The sequence below is a fragment of the Callorhinus ursinus genome, unplaced genomic scaffold, assembly GCF_003265705.2.
Source record: "Callorhinus ursinus isolate GAN/ISIS: 27379988/994484 unplaced genomic scaffold, GSC_fseal_2.0 scaffold9, whole genome shotgun sequence".
NCBI lineage: Eukaryota > Metazoa > Chordata > Mammalia > Carnivora > Otariidae > Callorhinus > Callorhinus ursinus.
This window is the reverse complement of record NW_027397071.1, coordinates 10,834,973-10,856,002: the sequence shown is the minus strand read 5'-3', so window position 1 is coordinate 10,856,002 and position 21,030 is coordinate 10,834,973. Positions and strand designations below refer to the sequence as shown.

Below are 21,030 nucleotides of genomic sequence, written 5' to 3'. Positions count from 1 at the left end.
AGCATCCTGGCTGAGTCTGGCAGATCTAGGATGCACAGAAACTGGCTCTGCTACAGATCCCCACCTCCCCTTATACACAAAAATAATTTCTAGGGCATTAAAGACCTAATTACTTTTTAAAGAACAATAAACTATAAAAGTACTAGAAGAAAATAAAAGTGTTTTTATTATTTGGGGGGTAAGACAGTCTCCCTTAAACAAGACACAAAAAAACAAAATCATAAGAAAAAGCCTTATGGATATAATTATACTAAGAATTAAGCTTTGTATAAACAATAGTTCTTGACTGGGGGCAATTTTGCTCCTTAAGGAACATCCGGCGATACCTGGAGACATTTTTCGCTACCAAAACTGTGGAGGGGAGCTTGGATATTACTGACATCTAATGTACTGAAGCCAGGGTGGCTGCTAAACATCCTACAGTGCACAGGATGACCCCTACACCAAAGAATTAACTAGCCCAATATTTCAACAGTGCAGAGGTTGAGAAAGCCAAACATAAACAAGCTTAACAGACAAGTTAAAGGTCAAGAAAAGTTGTTTGACATTTATATCCCCAACAAAAGTTTAGAATTTAATATGGAGAAAAAATAATAAATCCATCCCAAAAAAATTCACCAGAAAAAAGTGAGATCTTTTCTCATCCTTTCAATTGGTAAAAATTTTCTTAAATCCAATAATATCAAGTGATAATGAGAATATAGGAATGGAAGACTCTCATATACTGCTGGCAACCATGTAAATAAGTACAACTGCCCAGTACAGAAAGGTATTCAACAGAATTTTTTAAAATTTGGGATGCTCCTACCCCACCAGTTGAACATCAGCAAAAGTGAGGTGTGCCCCTTTTAGGTCTATTCCTTAGAGCACCAGTCACCTCTGAACATAATTCCTGGAATGTTGTCGAAAGTAGCAATCTCATGGGAAACTAGGTGAGAGGTCCTCCATGCATTTCCTCTCTTCCTGATGATGGAATTTAGAGCTACCTTTGACTAGCTTCAAGAATGCCTAGAAGGCTAAAACAGCAGGAAGGTCTGTGTTGGCTGCGTGCACAAAGCCATCTTTCTACATGAACTGTCCACCTTGGGACCTTTATGTGCGAGAACATACATGTCAACTTTCTATAATCAACTGCATTTGGGGGCCCCTTTGCGGAAATAGCTTGCTTTACTCTCACGAATACATTGTAGGTGTGTGCAGTGTGTGCAAAAGCACAGGGAAAGATCTGGAAGACTACACACAAAACTCAGGAGTTTCCTCTGGCTGGGAGATGGGTTTGGGAATCAGCAGCCAAAGATCTCTTTCTGTGATGTTTTTCTTTTAAATAAGAGACGATAGTCACACACAGTGCATTTTAAAAACTGTGTTTTTAAAACAATTGACCGAGATTATGTTCCCAAAGCACATTCAACAAACGGTAACAACTAGTAGTAAGAGGCAGATGCAAGATAATAAAAACATATGATTGCACTCAGGAGACCCAGGTCTGCAGCTATGTTCCAAAGTCTGTTTCCTGCCAGACCTTGGTCAAGCTGCTTCGTCTCTGAGGCTAAGCCTTTTCACGTATAACATAAAGACAATAATACCTCCCCCACATGACTGTTGTAAGGAGAAAAGAGAATCGTGTATGCTAAATTCTTAGAATGGTGCCTGGTCTTTGGAAAACACTCGATAACTGAAACATTTGTTGTTATTATTATTATTAGGAAATGTGTGAAAAACAAAAGAAAAGTTCTCTATTCTGCTAGAAACATATATGTAAAAATAAAAATAAAAGGGTATATAGCTGGTAAGGAAGGAAAGAATGAAACAAAATTCAGCCCCATTTAATATGCACACATTGAGCACCTATTATGTGCTAAACATTGGGATGGGGGATATACAGGCAAGCAGGGGCCATGTGCAAATAGATGAAACAGGGAACCACGTCCCATTCATAGACTGTAGACATGAAAGTAGGAGGACTGAGAGGCCAAAAAAGGAAGGGCCTTGAATGCCCTGTTGGAGAATCTGGTGACATCGTGGAGGGTGGATGTGAAGGGGGCATGGACGGGAAGCAGGAGAAACAGGACAGGCGATTGCTAAAGTTATGTCAAGGAGCATAGGAAGAGCAAAGGGGACCCAGAAGAAAGGCTCTTCAGGTGGCAAACCCCAAAGTAAGAGATGATGCACTAGACAAGGCGGGAGCAGAAAAGGAGGCTGCTGGGTTTCTCGCCGGGGTGACGGGTTGTGTCTCTGAACCACAGAGATCAGGAGGCGGCCACCTTCCCCGGCTGGAGGAGGGTCTAGTCACAAAGCCAGTCAATGCCTGTGCTGCCAGGTCTGAGGGTGTGAATGCTTGGGTGGCGCGGCCGGATCCTGCGGAGGGACGCTTACAGGCAGGATTAGGAATACGTTAGAGGAGGAGAAAGACAGCCGCGGGCCTCTGCCCTCCACAGACCCCTGGAAAATGGCATCTGTCACATGGCCAGTGATCTAGCGCTTCCATATACCCTAGAATGCCCCAACTCCACGTCCCAGCTCGGTCCCGTCTTTCACAGGCATTTCTAGCTCCATTTAAGCCTTACAGGTTGCCAGGGCTAGAGGGACAAAAAGATGGAAATGTGTTATCCTGTATTAGAGTCTCTGGTATCTGTGTGCTTAATCTTTCATATTTTCAATTAAATCATGAGGAAATAATTATGCAAACCAAATTTCACCATCCATAGGGAAATGATTAGTTTATTATCCTTGAGAGGTTTGTACCAGGGCATCTAAATCTTTAGATAAGGAGCTAATTTAATTTTGGTCCCCCTTCTGCTAAGATTTCATACTCTGGGGTAATATATCAAAAAAGAGAGAGAGACAGACAGACAGACAGAGAGAACATGTGAGATCTCTGGGTCAAGAAAATTAGCATGATTATTAATAAATAGAAAGTTGACCGTTTTACCTCAAGAGTGTACAAAGTTCTTTCTCACATACATTTACTCTTAAAGAACACACATTTATTCTTAAAGATAATACAAAGCAAAAATTCCAAAAACCAAACACCTAAGTTATACTTGAGGCCAACTGTTTTAGGAAAGGTCTTTATTTTTATATGTTTATATTACCAAATTTATAACACCTTGCATCATAGAGTTTTCAGGCTGAAAGAGACCAGTGCACAGAACTTCACTCATTTCAGAGGTGACATGAAAGCTCCACACAGAGCTTGGTGAAGCCCACTCAGCTGGTTAGTAGCCCAGCCGGGGCGAGAACACGGGTTTTCTATTTTAATCCAGCATTCTCTCCGTTACAGTATACTGTCTCCATTCCCAACATCTAGTCATTTAAAAATTAATTTTAATTAACTTAGATTCTAGGGGCGCCTGGGTGGCTCAGTTGGTTAAGTGTCTGACTCCTGATCTCAGTTCGGTCGTGGTCTCAGAGTGAGTTCGAGCCCCACATTGGGCTCCACACTGGATGTGGAGCCTACTTAAAAAAAAAAAAAAAAATAGATTCTAGCACTTCTCACGTTATATGGATTTTTTTTAAAGATGCTATTTATTTATTTGTCAGAGAGAGCACAAGCAGGGGGAGCGGCAGGCAGAGGGAGAAGCAGGCTTCCCGCTGAGCAGGGAGCCCAATTCAGGACTCCATCCCAGGACCCTGAGATCATGACCTGAGCTGAAGGCAGACGCTTAACTGACTGAGCCACCCAGGAGTCCCATGTTATATGGAAATTTTCGTGTTCTTTTTTTCATGTCTGTCTTTATAACAGACTGCGAGCTCTGAGAAGTACACATTATTTATTTTTTTATATATGCCAAATGCCTAGCAAAGGCTCTTTGATGTAGTTAGCACACAACAAAAACTTGCTGAATTGATTGCTCAGTTCTCAGTGGTACCATGAATACTTGCTGCTGGTGCTTCCCATCAACATCTAGTATGTTCTGGGTTGATTTTATGTCTTTACAATTGTCTACGTCTCACAACTTCTTTTTGTTCTCTTTATGTACTTCAAGAGGAAAAGGCAAAACCTGACCTCTTTTCTTATCCCCCAGGCTCCTCTTCTTTATTAAGCTGAAATCAAAAATATTAAACCACAAAAAGGCTTTTGGTTCACACCCCTCCTCCTGTAGATAGCAATGAGGACAGATGTTCTTTCACTGGATTTGATTAATTCTTTCATAATGGAATAAAAATTAACTTCACAGAAACAGTACATACAGCCAGAGGTAATTCAATGCCTAATGAATGAAATATTACATAACCAAACAGCTTAAGTGGCTATTCTTGATTCAAAAGGCACAGCCTATTTTACAACATTTAATTTCCTTTCATTCTTTCCAATTTTGTCATTGTGTAGTAATTACTACTCTTTGAAAACCATGCCTTCCGCTCATCACATTCCTGCCCTTGTAAACGAACCGTGCCCACCCACGCTAGACTTCGCTGGGCTTGATTTGAAAAGTCATGGCACAAAAAAGCAGGTCATCACTCTGTCTCCAGGATGCTCCTAGGCCCTCTCCTGCTTGCCCATCCCATGATTTCTCCCACTCAGTTTCCAGGTTCCTCCACACCCTGACATTTGAGGTTGGTGCCATGGCCTCATACTTTCTTAGTAATGTGGACGGATGATTCAGTTTGGACTTGCTGTCCCTCCAGGATGGAATTTCTCAGCTCTGCCTTCTTACTCCCCTCTGTGACAGCCAGCAAGCAGAACTCTGCCTCTGGCCACAGCACCCCTGGGAACACAAGCTCCAAAGAGCCCCCACCTGACAGGGGAGGGACACTGGCAGGCATCAACACTGCTCACATTCCTACTTCCACTCATCATCTTCCCATATCTTAAATTCTCCCCCTCATCAGCTTCCCTAAAACCTTAGCCTAGAAAGCTCTGTAACCCCGCACCCCGCCTCTCCCATCCTCCCCTCTCCTTGGAGAGCCTACCTCTCCCATGAGGACACCCCTGGCCCTCTGAAGGGTGGAGGGGGTGGATATGGGTGCTCCTCACTGATCTCTTCAACTTCGAGACCATTGTCCACATGCACCCTCTCATTAAAGGCCTGCTCCACCAAGGTCCTGCCTTTTGATCACTCATTCCCCTTGTCGTCAACATTTTTTCCTACTTCCTGGTTACTCCCTCTCATTCATTGAAGACTTTAAGTAGCTAGATCACTAGAAATTGTTCTCACCCCACTCTGTTTCTCTGTCAGAGCTATAACTCAAAATCTCAATCTGGCCCAAGCTCTCTCCTCCCAGGTTATCTGCAATCATTCCCACTACCTCTGTTCTTCAGATCCTGTAGGACCTGTGGGCCATCAACCCACACCCTTCTCTATGCAACAGTCTCCCCACCCGCTATGCTACTTTGATTCCCAAGTCCTAAGGGATCGCCACCTTCCCTTCCTCTCGGTGCTCTCCTACCCTTGAGATACTCTGTTGAACCCTCGATGAATCGAGCTATCTGATGTTAAATACTGCTGGAGAAAATCTGGTGTGGTGTGGTAGGATTTGCTAGGCTGTCATGCACCTCTCTTCCTCTCCTTCCTCTGGCCACCTCCATGGAGTGGAAGCCAAGGGTCCGTTCTCAGTCTTCGCCTTACCTAACGTGACCTCCAACGCACCCCACATTCTGGCTTTCCTCCTACCTCACCACTGCTGCCTCCTCATCACTCTGACCTCTCACTGGAAGCTGCACCAGGCCTTGGTCTTCAGCCTGTATCTCCTCCCCCTTACCTACATGTACTGCTTAGGTAACCATCCGATCTCTTGGCTTTAAATGCCATCTCCATGCTGAAGACTCCCAGATGTGTATGTCAAACCTGGATTCCAGAACTGCCCTCTTGAATTTTTGCCTAGGCTACCTCATAGGCATCTCAAATTTCATATGTCCCAAACCCAGTTCTCCACCTCCCCACCCGGCCCCACCTTTTCTGGGATTCATGCTGTCTCCCCATTTCTTTTTTTTTTTTTTAAGATTTTATTTATTTATATGAGAGAGAGAGAGAATGAGAGACAGAGAACACGAGAGTGAAGAGGGTCAGAGGGAGAAGCAGACTCCCTGCTGAGCAGGGAGCCCGATGCGGGACTCGATCCCGGGACTCCAGGATCATGACCTCAGCCGAAGGCAGTCGCTTAACCAACTGAGCCACCCAGGCGCCCCGTCTCCCCATTTCAATAAAAGGCAGCTTCATCATTCTATCTCTCTTGGTTCAGAAACGTGACAACAATTTCTGTTAAACCTCTAACTCATCTGTCAGCTAATCCTGTCAGCTCTCCTTCCCAGTCTCCTCTCCATAGGAGGGCACTGGAGAGCATCACCCTCTTGATATGATATCCTTTCATCTCAACCACTCATAAGATCATTTATATGGAAACCAGTTTGCAGTGGTTCTCAGCCTTGGCTGTACATTGGAATCATCTGGGTGGTCAGCGCCTTTAAAAATTCTGGTGTCCACATCCCACCCCCAGAGATTCTTATTTAAATGGTCTGGAGTATGGCCTGAGACTTTTAAAAGCCACTCCTGGGAGAAGGCTGGGGGATGGGCTAAATGGGTGGTGTGTATTAAGGAGGGCACTTGTGATGAGCACTGGGAAAAAAACAACATGTAAGGGAAAAAAACAATATTACACTATATGTTAAACTAGAATTTAAATAAAAATTTGGGGGAAAATACATAAAAAATCAATAAATAAAATCCATTTCTGGCCCCCACCCACGTGGTTTTATTGTGCTGCTAAGTTTTCTAGCCACTGTGTTAGGGCTTTAAAAAGAGAGACCTGGTGAAAACCATTAGTATTAACCAGTGTTTATCAAGTAGATTTCAGAATCAGTATCACACACTAAAAATAATATCCCCAAATCAAAATAAACAATAATAAGAATTAAAACTAACCTGCTTCCCAGTACATCACTATGCTCTATTCTCGTGAACAAGCCTTATAATCTCAATCTTTACTTTCATTTTCTTTCTCATTTTTATAAGAATCTTTTTTATTCGTTTTAAATAGTGATCATTTGATGAGAAAATCTTACCACTGGCTAAAAAATTGGCCAGAATATCACCAGGTCTCAGCTCTGGATCCTCTGTGTCTTCTTTTTGAGGACAGACCTTTTTCTGCAAATTTTGAGGGAAATCAAGAAGCTCATCACAGTTATAGGCCGGGTTGAAGGAGTTTAACAGTTTAACAAGGCCAGTTTCATCACCTTGACTTTCTTTTTCAATTTTTGCTCACTTTTCTTGCAAAGTTATACAGGCCGTGGTACTCAGGCTTGACCCATCTGCAGTTTTTTTAATGCTAAGTTAACAAGAGGAAAGAGATAATTGGGAAGTAAAGAAGAATTGCTTAAAAACACTCTAGGAGTGGTGTGGGGGAGGAAGGAGAAAGGAAGAAGCAAAGGAGGCCAGGGCCTGGCACCTTTTCTCAGTTCCCATTAGGCGGCGGGGTGGGGGGAGCAGGTAAACATCTGGTAGACTCTGTTGGGAAGGTGTACCCACATCACAACTGAATCTAACAGTTCTCTTCCCCACCCTAATTTCTATTTTCCTCTGATCGAAATTTGTAAATATTTCCACCTGTTTAATGGAATTCACGAATACTCCAGATTAACCCAAAAATACAGATTGAGTTGCCTGATTTTCTTATTAAATTCTTCTTCTGATGCTCATTGTTCCAGGGATACACCAGAGCATGTTTATCTCAATCTGAAACCTAAATTGTATTTCTTTCAAAACATGTCAACCAGAGTGTAAGGAAAAAAACAAACCAACATTGATTGAAACATTGAAAATTCAACACGAATCAATGAAAACAACTTCTTTAAAAAATAAAAAAAACCTAAAAGAGAATGGAGCAAACTCAATTTTGTGGTGCATTTTGCTTGTTTGTTTTATTTTATTTTTACACTTATTTTACTGCCCTTGCACTTCAAGCTGGAATTACGAGTACACTTCTCAAATTATTTTAAGCAAATGAAAAAAGATTCAACACCCTATGAAAACAAGTATCTCAAAATATCTCCTATGGTCGCAACGTTCATATCTGAACATTTAACTATAATCTTACATAGGACCGTGTTTGTTTGTTTGTTTTTCCAATCGTTTGTAACTTGACTTGAAAAACATGGAATTTTTCAATTTTGTCTAAAAAAATAAGAACAAGCCTTTCTCTCCTGTGCTACATATAAAGGACCTTCTTTGTCACCTTCTCTTCTGGAATCCCAACAGACCGACCCTACCTTCACTCCTCTAACCAAGGTAATGATGGTTTGTGCTGGAAATCTAAATCTGGCCCCAGGCAGCCCAGTGATTTTCCAGGCGGACGCAAAGGGAGAAAGCGCGAAGACAGGCTGTGTCCCCTCTCCCGCGCGCCTGCGGCCGGCAGAACTGGAAGAAGTCTGCCACCTAGTGGAGGACATAGGCCAAGGCTGGTTACTTGAAATCGTTTTGTGCCAGGGTTTCGTGGCTGTCAAGACCCGCTTCTATAAATGGAGTCCTGGAGCCATGCTGTACCCTTTCCTGGCTTCCTTCCCTGTCTCATCTTACTTCCCCATCCTGCCCAGGAACCCTTACCTCGTGATCTGCTTTGGAGACCAAACCAAAACAGTCCACCACCAATAGATCCGGACACAGCAGCAAACACATTTTATTTCAAGATTATGGAGGAACATAGCAGAAGAAGCATCTAACAGATCGACAAGTAGTTACTTCTAGGGAACAGGACTAGAGTAGGAAGGGGTAGAACAGAGGACTGATGTTTTCAAATAGGTACCTGTCCATGTGCTATTTTATTTATTTTTTGACAGGAAGTAGGATTTATTGGTGGGCATGAATAGGGAGGGGGCAGTGCCGAGGTTCTCATGAGTGCAGAGCCCTCCATTTGTCCAAGGGGCCACGATTAGGGATGTATTTGACCCCACAGCCATCTGGGATGAGCCACTTTTCAGCCACCATGTCTTCAAATTCGTCTGCATTAAACTTAGTAAAGCCCCACTTCTTGGAGATATGGATCTTCTGGCGGCCAGGGAACTTGAACTTGGCCCTGCATAGGGCCTCAGTCACATACATGCTCCTTGTTCTGCAGCTTGGTACGGATGAACATGATGACTTGGCCAATGTGGACCCTGGCCACGGTGCCCTGGGGTGTTCCAAAGGCACCCCGCATACCTGTCTGCAGCCTAGATTGGAGATAGCATGAGGTCAGACCTCAGTGTCCACTGGAAAGGGCTATGTCCAAGGTCCCTTTGGGTAACCCATACAATCAACAGGCTGCACACACTTCCAAGGAGGCTACTGTTTGCAGCCATGGCACACTGGGCCCCCATGGAGAAAGAGCACAGTCGGCTTAATTGGCTGCAGACATGTGCTACTTTTATATAAATTTAAAACAAGCATTTAAAACATAAAGCAAACTAGAATACTGTGACAAATGGAATCAAAAGAAGAGAGCACAAACATATCTGCATAGCCTGGCCTGGGATCCAGCTTCCAATCCCTTAACTTTATTTGAACATGTCAATCATTTTTGAGTGGCAGCCATAAACTGGGATCGATTATTGCATGGGTATGAAGAGCTGAAAAATGCTCTCTGTGCAGAAAATTCACAAGTACAACTTTAATCATAATAATGGGGGATAAGTATACTTCACACCTTGTGTTTCCACCGTGTAGGAAAAGACACACAGAATACACTGGTAATCACTGTGGCAATGGGAGGGGATTTGTTAAGTAAAAACGCTCAGTACTTCATGAGGCACTACTTGATGAAGAGGTTTTATGTAGGGCGCCACTGTATAGTTTTCATTTATAGGAAGGAATGTTTTGTGTCTGGGGTTTGGCATATTGTTTGTAGCTGGGGCTGGGTAGTCTCTGGATAGTACACCATGTCCCTAATGGAACATGGCTCCAGGACTCCATTTATAGAAGCGGTTCTTGACAGCCTGAGCCACTCAGGCACCCCAGTTTATGCCTTTTAAATGGTGGTCACCAGGCTGCTGTGGGAAAAATTCCCATGACCAGCACCTTCAAAGCCTTGCTGTTGTAAGCCTGGTGTCATTATTTTACTGGTCCTGTGTTATTGTCACAACAGGCAAAAAAACAGCCTTCCTATTTCATTTTGCATTGGATAATAGAAACTAGAGTTTTGTAAGTCCTCTGTTTGAAGTCAGTAAAGCAAAGGGTAGACTATGGCAAGAAATCCTTGGAAAATACAACCTCTGGGCTGAGGCTCTTGGCCATTTGTCATGTAACTATCCATCCATCCAGGAAGGGATGAGCTTGATTGTATTAGTGTTCCCAAAGCCGGTGCTGTTTATTTCCAAAGAGATAATTTATACAGTTCAACAAACGAAGGCATGAAATAGGCTGCAAAAATCATAAATCTATTTTCCCTCTCCCCTCTCTCTCTCTCGGAAATTATGCATGCTTGATACTTGCAATGCCTGTATTAGAGAACCATATTTATGGTCTTTGGTGCCCCAAATAGGCAAATCTATAATTGAATAACATCATAAGCAATTATCAGTTATAAACAAGGATGTCAGTTCACTTCTTAGCTTAAGGGCCTGTCCACAGAGTTGTACCGAATCAACCTCTCATGCGTCTTCTGCCCAGGCCTCCTGACCCAGGGGAACTCCACTGTGGGGAATTCTGAAAAGGGGAGGGAATACCTCACCAGCAGTTACCACCTGATTGTCCCATGAAAAAAAAAAAAAAATAGGGGGCACCTGGGTGGCTCAGTTGGTTAAGCGACTGCCTTCGGCTCAGGTCATGATCCTGGAGTCCCGGGATCGAGTCTCGCATCGGGCTTCCTGCTCGGCAGGGAGTCTGCTTCTCCCTCTGATCCTCTTCCCTCTCGTGCTTTCTATCTCTCATTCTCTCTCTCTCTCTCTCTCTCTCTCTCAAATAAATAAATAAAATCTTTTAAAAAAAAAGCCCCACCCCTAGAGGAGAGACATTTGAGTCTTGTCCTGGCATCCTGGAGACTGAGAAGCGGAGGAAGGCTCAGCTGATGTGCTTCCTGCGGTAGCATTGCTCACACCCTACCCCCCCCCGCCAGCCCCGCGCCACTCCAGCCAAACGCAGGGCCTGTACCTGCATCTCCTCTGCCTGAAATGCCCTCTCCAGACATTAGTATGGCCCATTCCTGTACGTCCTTTGGGTCTTTACTCAAATAGCACCTTCACAGCCAGGTTTTCTCCATCTCAAATTACAGCCTGAACCCCAGCACTGCCTTCTGCACTTACCCCCATTTACAATAGCACATATTTTACTCATTGTGTGTCTTCTCTGTCTCTTACCTCTAGGGAATCTCCATGAGGAAAGGTACTGTGTCTTTTGTTCAATGCTGTCCTCAGCCCCTAAAAGTGTCTGACACCAAGTAGGTGTTTAATAAATACCTTACTGAAATGAAAAATGAGCATATACATTCTTATGGAATAAATGGGTACTTCTGTTTTCACAGCAAACAGTGCTGCAGTGGCTGTGGCCAAGCAGCCGAGTATATGGCCAGGGGCCCACTGACAACCTGGGAACATGGACATTTGGTAAAAAAAAAAAAAAAAAAAAATCAAAATCAAAAAAACACAAAAAACAAAACTCACAAAGAACAAAAAACCATGTCCAACACCAGCCACAGGACTGTGAATGGGCATCTTCAATCACACTGGGGCCAGAAGGCAGCCGTGGGTCCAGGCTGGGGCAGCTTGGACTTCAGCTCAGCTCTGTCCTGCACGGGACGGAGAAAGCAGGTGGAACATGACAGGGCACACTCTCCCCGACAGCAGGCTAAATGAGCTCAATCCACTCCATGTTTCTCCCAACAAGGGCATACCGCAAAGCAGGGAGAGGAGGGTTGCTGCTTGCTCCTCTCCACAAATACCCACCCTCCTGTGGTGCACATCTCAACCACCACCACCAATTCCACGATAATAAAAGGGCTGGAAACATTCCTATCGGGGGAGAGGGAAACCACACCACACTTTTATACATGTGCCCTGATGTACAGCTCAAAGAACAAAAGAGCATAGTATACGATCCCTGTTTGCCTGAAGATTATTCTCTTGGTGTGGATACAAGACTGAGAAATAAACCCAGCAGCATTTTGCTAACAAAGGGTCCCGGAGAGCATGATGATTGTTTCTTCCTGGCATCGGGTGGGCATTTGAGCTGGAATGCAGAAATTTCTTTGCAGTCTTACTTTTCTTATTTTTATTTTTTAAACCAGATTTTGTATTTAATTGTAATCTGCAGTGTAAAAAAAAAATGTCCAATCACTTACCAGTAAACTTACTCAGCTTTGCTTCCCACAGCTTCCAGACGAACCGATACTCCACCAAGTTGTGTCAAGAGATCCCTGGATTTGAATTCTCCCTGACACTGTGAACCCCTGGGGGTGTAAACCTAACTAGTAAATGTGGAATTTGGACATCAGGAGAAACATTATCTTATGCCAAAATGTATGACAGAGACAACTGCTGTCGCTGTTCAGGAGTCAGATGTGAAAATGATTATTCAAACTGCTGCCAGGGATAGAAACTGTACGATACAGTTGTTTTGGTTGTTTTTTTTTTTTGTGGCCTATTTTTTTTCAAATGAGGAAACAAGTCATTTTTAAAACAAATATATAGCTTTTTTAATATAAATGTAAAGTACATATGCAGTATGACTGGAAATAAACATCTTCAACTCTGGGCTCCTTTTGAAAGACACAAGATGATTTTTTCAAAAATACATTCAAAAGATACAAGATGCATGGATAAGTCACATTCATACCTTATAATGTTAAAGAGCAAACAATTTAAATTCATAATGAACAGTGACTGCTTTTCAGTAGCTTGAAACTCTAGTCATTCATCCCATAATTCTTATGAGTAAGAAAAGAAAAAGCTAATCATGTACCTTAATATGGTCATTTCTGGATTGCTCAAAAGTATAAACCACCCTGAAGAAAAAAATAGAGTCCCATGTTTATCACAGGTATTATAAAAATACCAAGACATTTATCAGGCATAACTAATGTATCAAAAACTATATTTTAGAATAATGTATCACAAACACAAATTCAACATTTCTCTTTGGTTCAGAAAATATAAGAGGTAGGTTCAAATAAAGTAAGTGCCTATTACATCACTGGATTTTCACTAAAATGTTGGCAATTTGTAACAGAAATCACTAGAAATCAAACGTGAGTTTAGGAACTAAATTAAAAAGCTACAGAACAACAACTAATAAATATCTAAGTCCTAATCACACAAATCAAAACAAGATGGTTGACTACAAAAATGTTTTAGTAAAATGAAAAATATGTTAACAGTATTATAAATTTTCTGTATTGTAACATGTTCCTAAAACTTGGGGCAAGGGAGAATATGAACGTATATGTTTATGACTTAGGCCCTTCATTTAAACGTAGGTACCTACTACATAATATTAATACATACCACTATTAAAATGCACTAATCTCCTAGGTTTGTGCTGTCCAAATTGAGAACTGCAGGTTCAAACAAATTCAACAGTGTGGGGGAAATGAAAATGTCACTCACCCATGATCAACCTACTTCATGTAATTAAGAAATGTCAGATTACCAAGATTGCTCCCTAGAAGCTTTCCTGATTAAAACAGAATCTGATCCAAGTAGGAAACAAAGGACAAAGACAAGAGAAGAAGCTGATATAAGAGGGTTTTTTTCTTGGTGCTTTTCAAAGCAATGACAGAATAAATAGAAGCTTTCAAATAAGTTGCCTTGTGTTGATAATTTAACAGTAATATACTGACAATCGGTGTGCCATTCCAGGAGCCAAGTAACAGTGCAAGGAAAATGGAAAAAGGCCCACTGAAACAAATATTATTTCATCACTCCTCCTTATACAAAAATACAAATGGACTAGAGTATTTGCATGCCCTAGAATTCTGCCACTTAAGTTCATTCTCATTCAGCTTCAAGAAAGATAAGGGTAGAAGCCATATACTTATTTGGCTGCTGTAAGATATGTTTTCATGCAATGATTTTCCATTAATGGTTCTACAAGGAAATTTTAACAAGTCTATAAAGACATTCAAAATACATAAAACAACACAAGTTTCAAGTTTTTCTCATCATTTTGTTTTGTAGAAAAAGACATTTATGTATTAAGGAACTGGCGTAAACTTGAACCAACCAAAATAAAGATTAATGATTTCTAATTACCACACAAAACATATTTAATTCGAGCAATACATTTTTTCAGATTTAGGACTCAGGGCATAGATGTGTAGAAAGGTACTAATAAGAAAAGATAAAATACAATTTTTGCGGCCTTTTCAAAATTGTATGAGCTTATCAAAACTATGATTTTTGACATTTCTGTATATATAAAATTGAGCCCAAATGTTTGAAGTAATCATTGATATGCTCTTCCTTTTTTTGTGAGAAATATAGGACTTCTTTTGCCACAGGCTTGTAATTCTAGGAGAAAAAGTCATTCCAGAGATTGTTGAAAATTTCAATAATCATGCTAAAGCAAAAAATTCAACATGTCATTTCTGGGATACTCCTAAAGTTTGCTTCATATTTTCATAAACCACATAACTGATGCCCACAGCGGGGAGCACCTTCATGAAGTTTGGAGTGATGCCTCTGTAAAGTCCTGGGATTCCTTCTTTAGAAATTATTCGTCGAAAGAGGCCAACCATGTTCATCTGTTTATTTCCTTCTATCATGGCTAGGAAAAAAAAGGAAAAGAAAAGAAACCAAGCTAATTTATTTTTTTTTCAGATTTTATTTATTTATTTGACAGAGAAACACAGAGAGGGAGCACAAGCAGGGGGAGCGGGAGAGGGAGAAGCAGGCCTCCCACGGAGCAGGGAGCCCGATGCAGGACTCAAACCCAGGACCCCGGGATCATGACCTGAGCTGAAGGCAGACGCTTAACGACTGAGCCACCCAGGCACCCCAAAACCAGGCCAATTTAATATTCAAGAATGTTTTGTTATTACTACCATATACAATTACGATCCTGAATGACATTCAAGAATATAATGAAAGGATAATATTTATCCCAAGGGGCCCAAGAAAGTACCCTTTTATGTAATTCTCCCTGCATGGCACTTGATAGTTCCATAATTATAATAACAATGATAACAACAGTTATTTGTTGAGTGATTACTATGTGTTAGATACTGGGCTAATTACTTTATCCACCAATCCTGCGAGGTAAGTATTATACCCATTTTATAAATGAGGAATTGGAAGCTGAGAGAGATGGAGAAACTTGGCCTGGTACACTTAGCCTGTAAGGGGGAGACCTGAGAGCAGTCTTTCTGACTCCAAAGTTCACACACTTTCTACCACCAGGCAATGCCACCGCCCCACCTCCTCATTAACTACGCACGGAAAAGAGAGTATAGTTCAATCCTGGGAATTAAGGGGAGCAGGGGGAACACTTTGGGGAACTTGGGAAAATGTAGGGTCCTGGGGCAGTGCAAATGACCTCAAGAGGCAAGAAAGGGGGAATGGGGAAGCCCGTGTTGCTGGCACAACAAAGACAGGGGCGGGAACATGCATGTGCTAGGGGACGCAGCTGACTGCCCATGTGGTCATTACACAGAGGGGCACCCAGCGGCGGGAGGCAGAGAAATAAAGTGGGGCCAGATTACTACAGGCTTTGAAATTCCCACTAAGAACTTGAGATTTTATTCTGAAGACACTGGAGAGTCACAAAGATTTCTGAACAAGCATAAAATGATCAGGCCTTGGCTTTAAAAACAACAGCTCTATGGGCCACGGGAGGACAGAAATGGAGTTGGCAGATGGGAAGGGACGGCTTGCCAGGTGATGCTGTCAATCAAACGGCCTGGGTTTGAAGTCTAGCTCTACTATTTGCCAAATGTAAAAATTTAAGGAAGTTACTTAATCTCTTTTTTGCCCCAGTTACTCATCTGTAAAATGCAGATGATATTAGTATCAATGCCAAAGATGGCTGTGATGGATAATGAGAGAATACTTTTGAAATACTTAGTTACTAACTTTGCATTTTTCTCTCCAGCCACATGATCATTCAGTGCCTCAAACAGTCCCCATTTCTCCTGCCTCAGTGCCTTCACATATATTTTTCCTCAGGCTAGAATGCTCTTTATTTTTCCAGCCCACCCATCTTTGTCCAGCTAACTCCCACCTGTCTTTCCAGGTTGAGCTTAAATAACAATGTTCTCAGGCTCCCAAAGTAAGGTTAGAGCTCCTTGCTCTGTGCTCCCCTAACAAAGGGGAGGTGGTGTAACAAGACTGTTTACTTGCTGACCGTTTGTCTTCTCCACTCAACAATGGCAGGGACCACATCTGACTTGTGGACCGCTCTAACCCTAGCATCTGGCAGAGTTTCCAGCACCTGACCATTGGGGCTCTGGAAGTATTCATTAAGTAATGAGTGACGGCTTGGTTGGGGGTGGGGCGGTGGTCAGTACTTGGAAGAGAGACTGGAAATAGAGCTGTAGATACCCAAGGGGCACTATTTAAAGAAATGACAGTGGGTGAGTGAGACTGGCCAGCAAAAGAGCGAAAAAAAAGAAAGGCACAGGCTACATACTCTAAATAGCAATAAAAGCCAGCAAATCTTAAGAAAAGAGACTAATCAATGAGCTGGGAGAAAAGCCAGGGCACAGTGTAATCAAAGCCAAGGGAGGGGCACCTGGGTGGCTCAGTCTGGTAAGCGTCCGACTCTTGATTTCGGCTCTGGTCATGATCTCAGGGTCGTGAGGTCAAGCCCCACATCAGGCTCCCTGCTCAGTGCAGAGTCGGCTTGGGTTTTTCTCTCTCCCTCTGCCCCTCCTCCCACTGCTGCATGCTCTCTCTCTAAAATAAATAAATAAATCTTTTTTAAAAACAAAAAACCAAAAAAACCACAAAACCCACCTTGAGCCTGCATGCGTGTTCTCACCAAAGCCAAGGGGTAGCTGGCCAGCTGACCACAGGTGCTGGATAAGGCACCACATCCCAGCAACACCATGACTCCAGGGTTTACAGAGTCTTTGGCATAATTATCAAGCCAATGGGACTTCAGGAGCTGCCGGAGAAACAGAAAAGAAGAGAAACAGTGAACAACTACCTCGACAACTGCTTTCACTCAGCATGAACATTTCCTTAGCCACTCTTGTCCTTACGAGAGACGGGCCACACTGCTGCAAGATCAAGTGGCCCATTCCCAGGAGCAGAAGGCACTGTAGGAGGCGGCAGCTCTGCAGAGAGCGGGCAGGTGGTGGGGAGCCCGTGGGGACTCAGAACACATGAGGTTTGCACTGGTTGCTCATTTTCTTCTAAACAAATGTTAAGATCAACAGCACTCCCAATGCAGTATCTCAAGAATATTTCCTACGGTGAGTATTAATAAAAACAATATAATTCTGCTAATTGCATCTAATTTTGTACTTTACACATATGTTATATTTCATTTAGTCCTTTCCCTGAGGTGGAGCTATTCTTCCAATTTTAGAAATGAGGAAAATGAGTCTCAGTGGATTTTTTTTTTAACAAGGGTGCAGAATCAAGTGTACTGATCCCCAGGCTGTGCCTTTCCCCCTATTATCCTACATCCTTGTATTTCCATTAGAAGGCAATGACGGAAAATAATTGTATAAAATGCATATGCTAATCTACTTTTTAAATATATAATATTTTCAGTATAAGAATCTATGCTAATATGTGGGGGAAATTATTGTTATTGGTAGCGCAAGCATAGTAATATACTACCTAAAGCAATCTATGGATTCAATGCAGTTTCTACTCAAATCCCCATGGCAATTTTTAAAGAAAAAGAGAAAACCACCCTAAAATTCATATGGAATCTCAAGGGACCCCAGTGAGCCAAAATAATCTTAGGAAAGAAGAATAAACTTGGAGGCCTCATACTCCCTGATTTCAAGAGACCCTACAAAGCAACAGTAATCAGACAGGGTGGTATTGCCATAAAGACAGATACACAGATCAATGGAACAAAAGAGAGTCCATAAATAAACTCGAATATATGGCCAAATGATCAACAAGGATGCCAAGACTACACACTGGAGAAAGAACAGTCTGCCACAAATGGTGTGGGGAAAATTGAACATCCACATGCAAAAGGATAAAGTCGGACCCTTACCTTACACCATATACAAAAATTAACTCAAAATAGATTAAAGACCTAAACAGAAGACCTAATACTTTACAACTTCTAGGAGAAAACATAGCATAAAAGCTTCAGGGCACTGAATTCGGCAATGATTTCTTGGACATCAAAAGCACAGGCAACAAAAGCAAAAAGAGATAAAAGAACTTCACCAACTTAAAAACTGTGCAGCAAAGGAAACAATCAGCAGGGTGAAAAGGCAATCTATGGAACGGGAGAATATATTTGCAAACCACACATCTGATAAGGGGTTAATACCCAAAATACATAAAGAACTCCGATAATAATTTAAAAAATTAAAAATGGGCAAAGGCAACAGATATATGAAAAGATGCTCATTAACAGAACATAATAAAAAAAAAGATGCTCAACATCACTAATCATCAGGGAAATGCAAATCAAAACCATAATGATATATCACCTTACACCTGTTAGAATGATTAGAATCAAAGAGACAAGAAATAGGGGCTCCTGGGTGGCTCAGTTGGATAAGCATCTGACTCTTGATTTGGCTCAAGTCATGATCTCAGGGTTGTGAGATGGAGCCCCGCATCGGGCTCCATGCTTGGCGTGGAACAAGATTCTCTCTCTCCTTTTCCCTCTGCCCTTCTGCCTAACCCCCATGGCTCACACGAGAAGAGGAGAGAAGAAAAAAAAGAAAAGAAAAGGAAAAGAGAGGAAAGGAAAGGAAAGAGCAAGTGTTGGAGAATATGTGGCACAAAAGGAACCTTCATGCACTGTTGGTGGGAATACAAATTGGTGCAGCCGCTGTGGAAAACAGTGCAGAGGTTTTTCAAAAAATCAAAAGTGTAACTACCATACAATCCAGCAATTCCACTACTGGGTATTTACCCAAAGAAAACGAAAACACTAATTTATAGCCCTATGTTTACTGCAGCATTATTTATAATAGCTAAGATATGGAAGCAACCTAAATGTGCATGGATAAATGAATGGATAAAGAAGATATGGGGGGGATGTGCGCGCGCGCGTGCGCGCGCGCGCGCACACACACACACACACACACACACACACACACACACACACACAGGAATATTACTCAGCCATAAAAAATAAGATCTTGCCATTTGCAACAACATGAATGGACCTAGAGAGTATTATGAGGGTATTAAGTGGAATAAGTCCGAAAGAGAAAGACATGCACCATATGATTTCATTTATATGTGGAATCTTTTAAACAAAACAATGAACAAACAAACCAAAAAAAGTAGAAACAAACTCTTAAATACAGAGAACAAACTGATAGTTGTCAACGGGGAGAAGGAGGGAGGGGAGAGGCAAAATGGGTGAAGGGGAGTGGGAGGCACAGGCTTCCAGTTATGGAAGGAGTAAGTCATGGGCATGAAAGGCACAGTATAGGAAATACAGTCAATGGCATTGTAATTGAGTTGTATGGTGACAGATCACAGCTACACTTGTGGTGAGCAGAGCATAACATATTGAGTTGTTGAGTCACTATGTTGTCCCCCTAAAACTAACATAACATCGTGTGTCAACTATACTTCAACAAAAAAAATGGGCAAAAAATTTTGACATTTCTCCAAAAAAGATATATAAATGGACAAAAGCATATGAAAAGATGCTCAACCTCACATATTATCAGAGAAATGCAAATCAAAGGCATAATGAGACATTGCCTCACATCTATCAGGATGGTCACTATGAAAAAAACAACAACACAGAAACAGAAGCTACCAAGTGTTAGCAAGGATGTAGAGAAATTAGAATTCTTGTGAACTGTTGGTAGGAATGAAATAGGGTATAGCTACCATGGAAACCAGTTTGACAGGTCCTCAAAAATGGGCAAAAGAGGGGCATCTGGGTGGATCAGTCGTTAAGCATCGGCCTTCGGCTCAGGTCATGATCCCAGGGTCCTGGGATCAAGCCCCGCATCAGGCTCCCTGCTCGGCGGGAAGCCTGCTTCTCCCTCTCCCACTCCCCCTGCTTGGGTTCCCTCTCTCACTGTCTCTCTCTCTCTGTCAAATAAATAAATAAAAATCTTTAAAAAAAAAAAAAAAGGGAAAGAAACCAGACAAAAAAGGACAAATATTATATGATTCTACTTGAAAGAAATAACTGGAATGGACGAATTCATAGAGATAGAAAGTAGATTAGAGGTTACCAGGTGCTGGGGGTGGGGGGAGAGTGGAGAATTATTTCAAAACAGTAACAGAATTTATGTTTGGAATCATGAAAAAGTATTGGAAATAGATAGTGGGGATGGGTCACGACATTGTGAATATAATTAACATCCCTGAGTTGTACCCTTAAAAATGGCTAAAATGGCAAATATTGTGTTACATACATTTTACCACAATTTTTAAATTAAATTTTAAATTAAATTCCAAAGGCCATTGAATTGTAAACTTTAAATGAATGAAATGTATGGTGTGTAAATTGTATCCTAATAAAGCTGTTTAGAAAGAAAGGTATGGTCCTCTAAGAAAACTTGCATTCCACATTCCATATCTCCCCTCTGCTACAGGCTTACTCCTATCACAGCAAAACTCCCCACCCTGAGCCTTAGCAGCTGGCTTGTCTCTCTCCCCGACCAGAACTACAGTTTTTTCAAAGCAAAAACCAAGATTGTTTGTCAGATTCGTAAATTATTAAATGCTTTAAATGGCAGAGTTGATCCAAGATTTGCAGTCTAAGTTGTCTTTTCAGTGCCAGGGATGAATCTGTGTCATCCATATCAGTCTCTTGGCTTTATGATGGTAGATTTTAACAAATCAAAGAAAATGTGCCCTCTTTGATTATTTCCTATTCCCTCAAAAAAAATCCCTCATACCATCGTCTAAGCTGAAAAACTATATATTACATTATAATTCTATAACGATTATCTTATATAACGTGAGTTTGTGCTCTTCATTTATTAAAATAATTCACAGGGAAATCT

The 21,030-nt window shown here is 41.8% G+C and overlaps 1 protein-coding gene and 1 non-coding gene across 2 annotated transcripts in view; both read right to left on the bottom strand.

Moving 5' to 3' along the window:
• Positions 1 to 9,195: 9,195 nt before the first annotated feature.
• Positions 9,196 to 9,329, bottom strand: LOC112824711 (small nucleolar RNA SNORA70). Its single transcript, XR_003208510.1, has one exon. It is a non-coding gene; the product is annotated as a small nucleolar RNA SNORA70 (small nucleolar RNA).
• A 3,249-nt stretch (positions 9,330 to 12,578) lies between these two features.
• Positions 12,579 to 21,030, bottom strand: part of LOC112824451 (mitochondrial adenyl nucleotide antiporter SLC25A24) — a 49,637-nt gene continuing 41,185 nt past the window's right edge. The window contains exons 9-10 of the mRNA XM_025872317.2: positions 16,859 to 17,009; positions 12,579 to 14,672 (exon numbers count right to left, since the gene is read on the bottom strand). Coding sequence (XP_025728102.1) covers positions 14,488 to 14,672; positions 16,859 to 17,009 — 336 coding nt within the window. The 3' untranslated portion in view covers positions 12,579 to 14,487. The remainder of the gene's footprint in view (positions 14,673 to 16,858; positions 17,010 to 21,030) is intronic.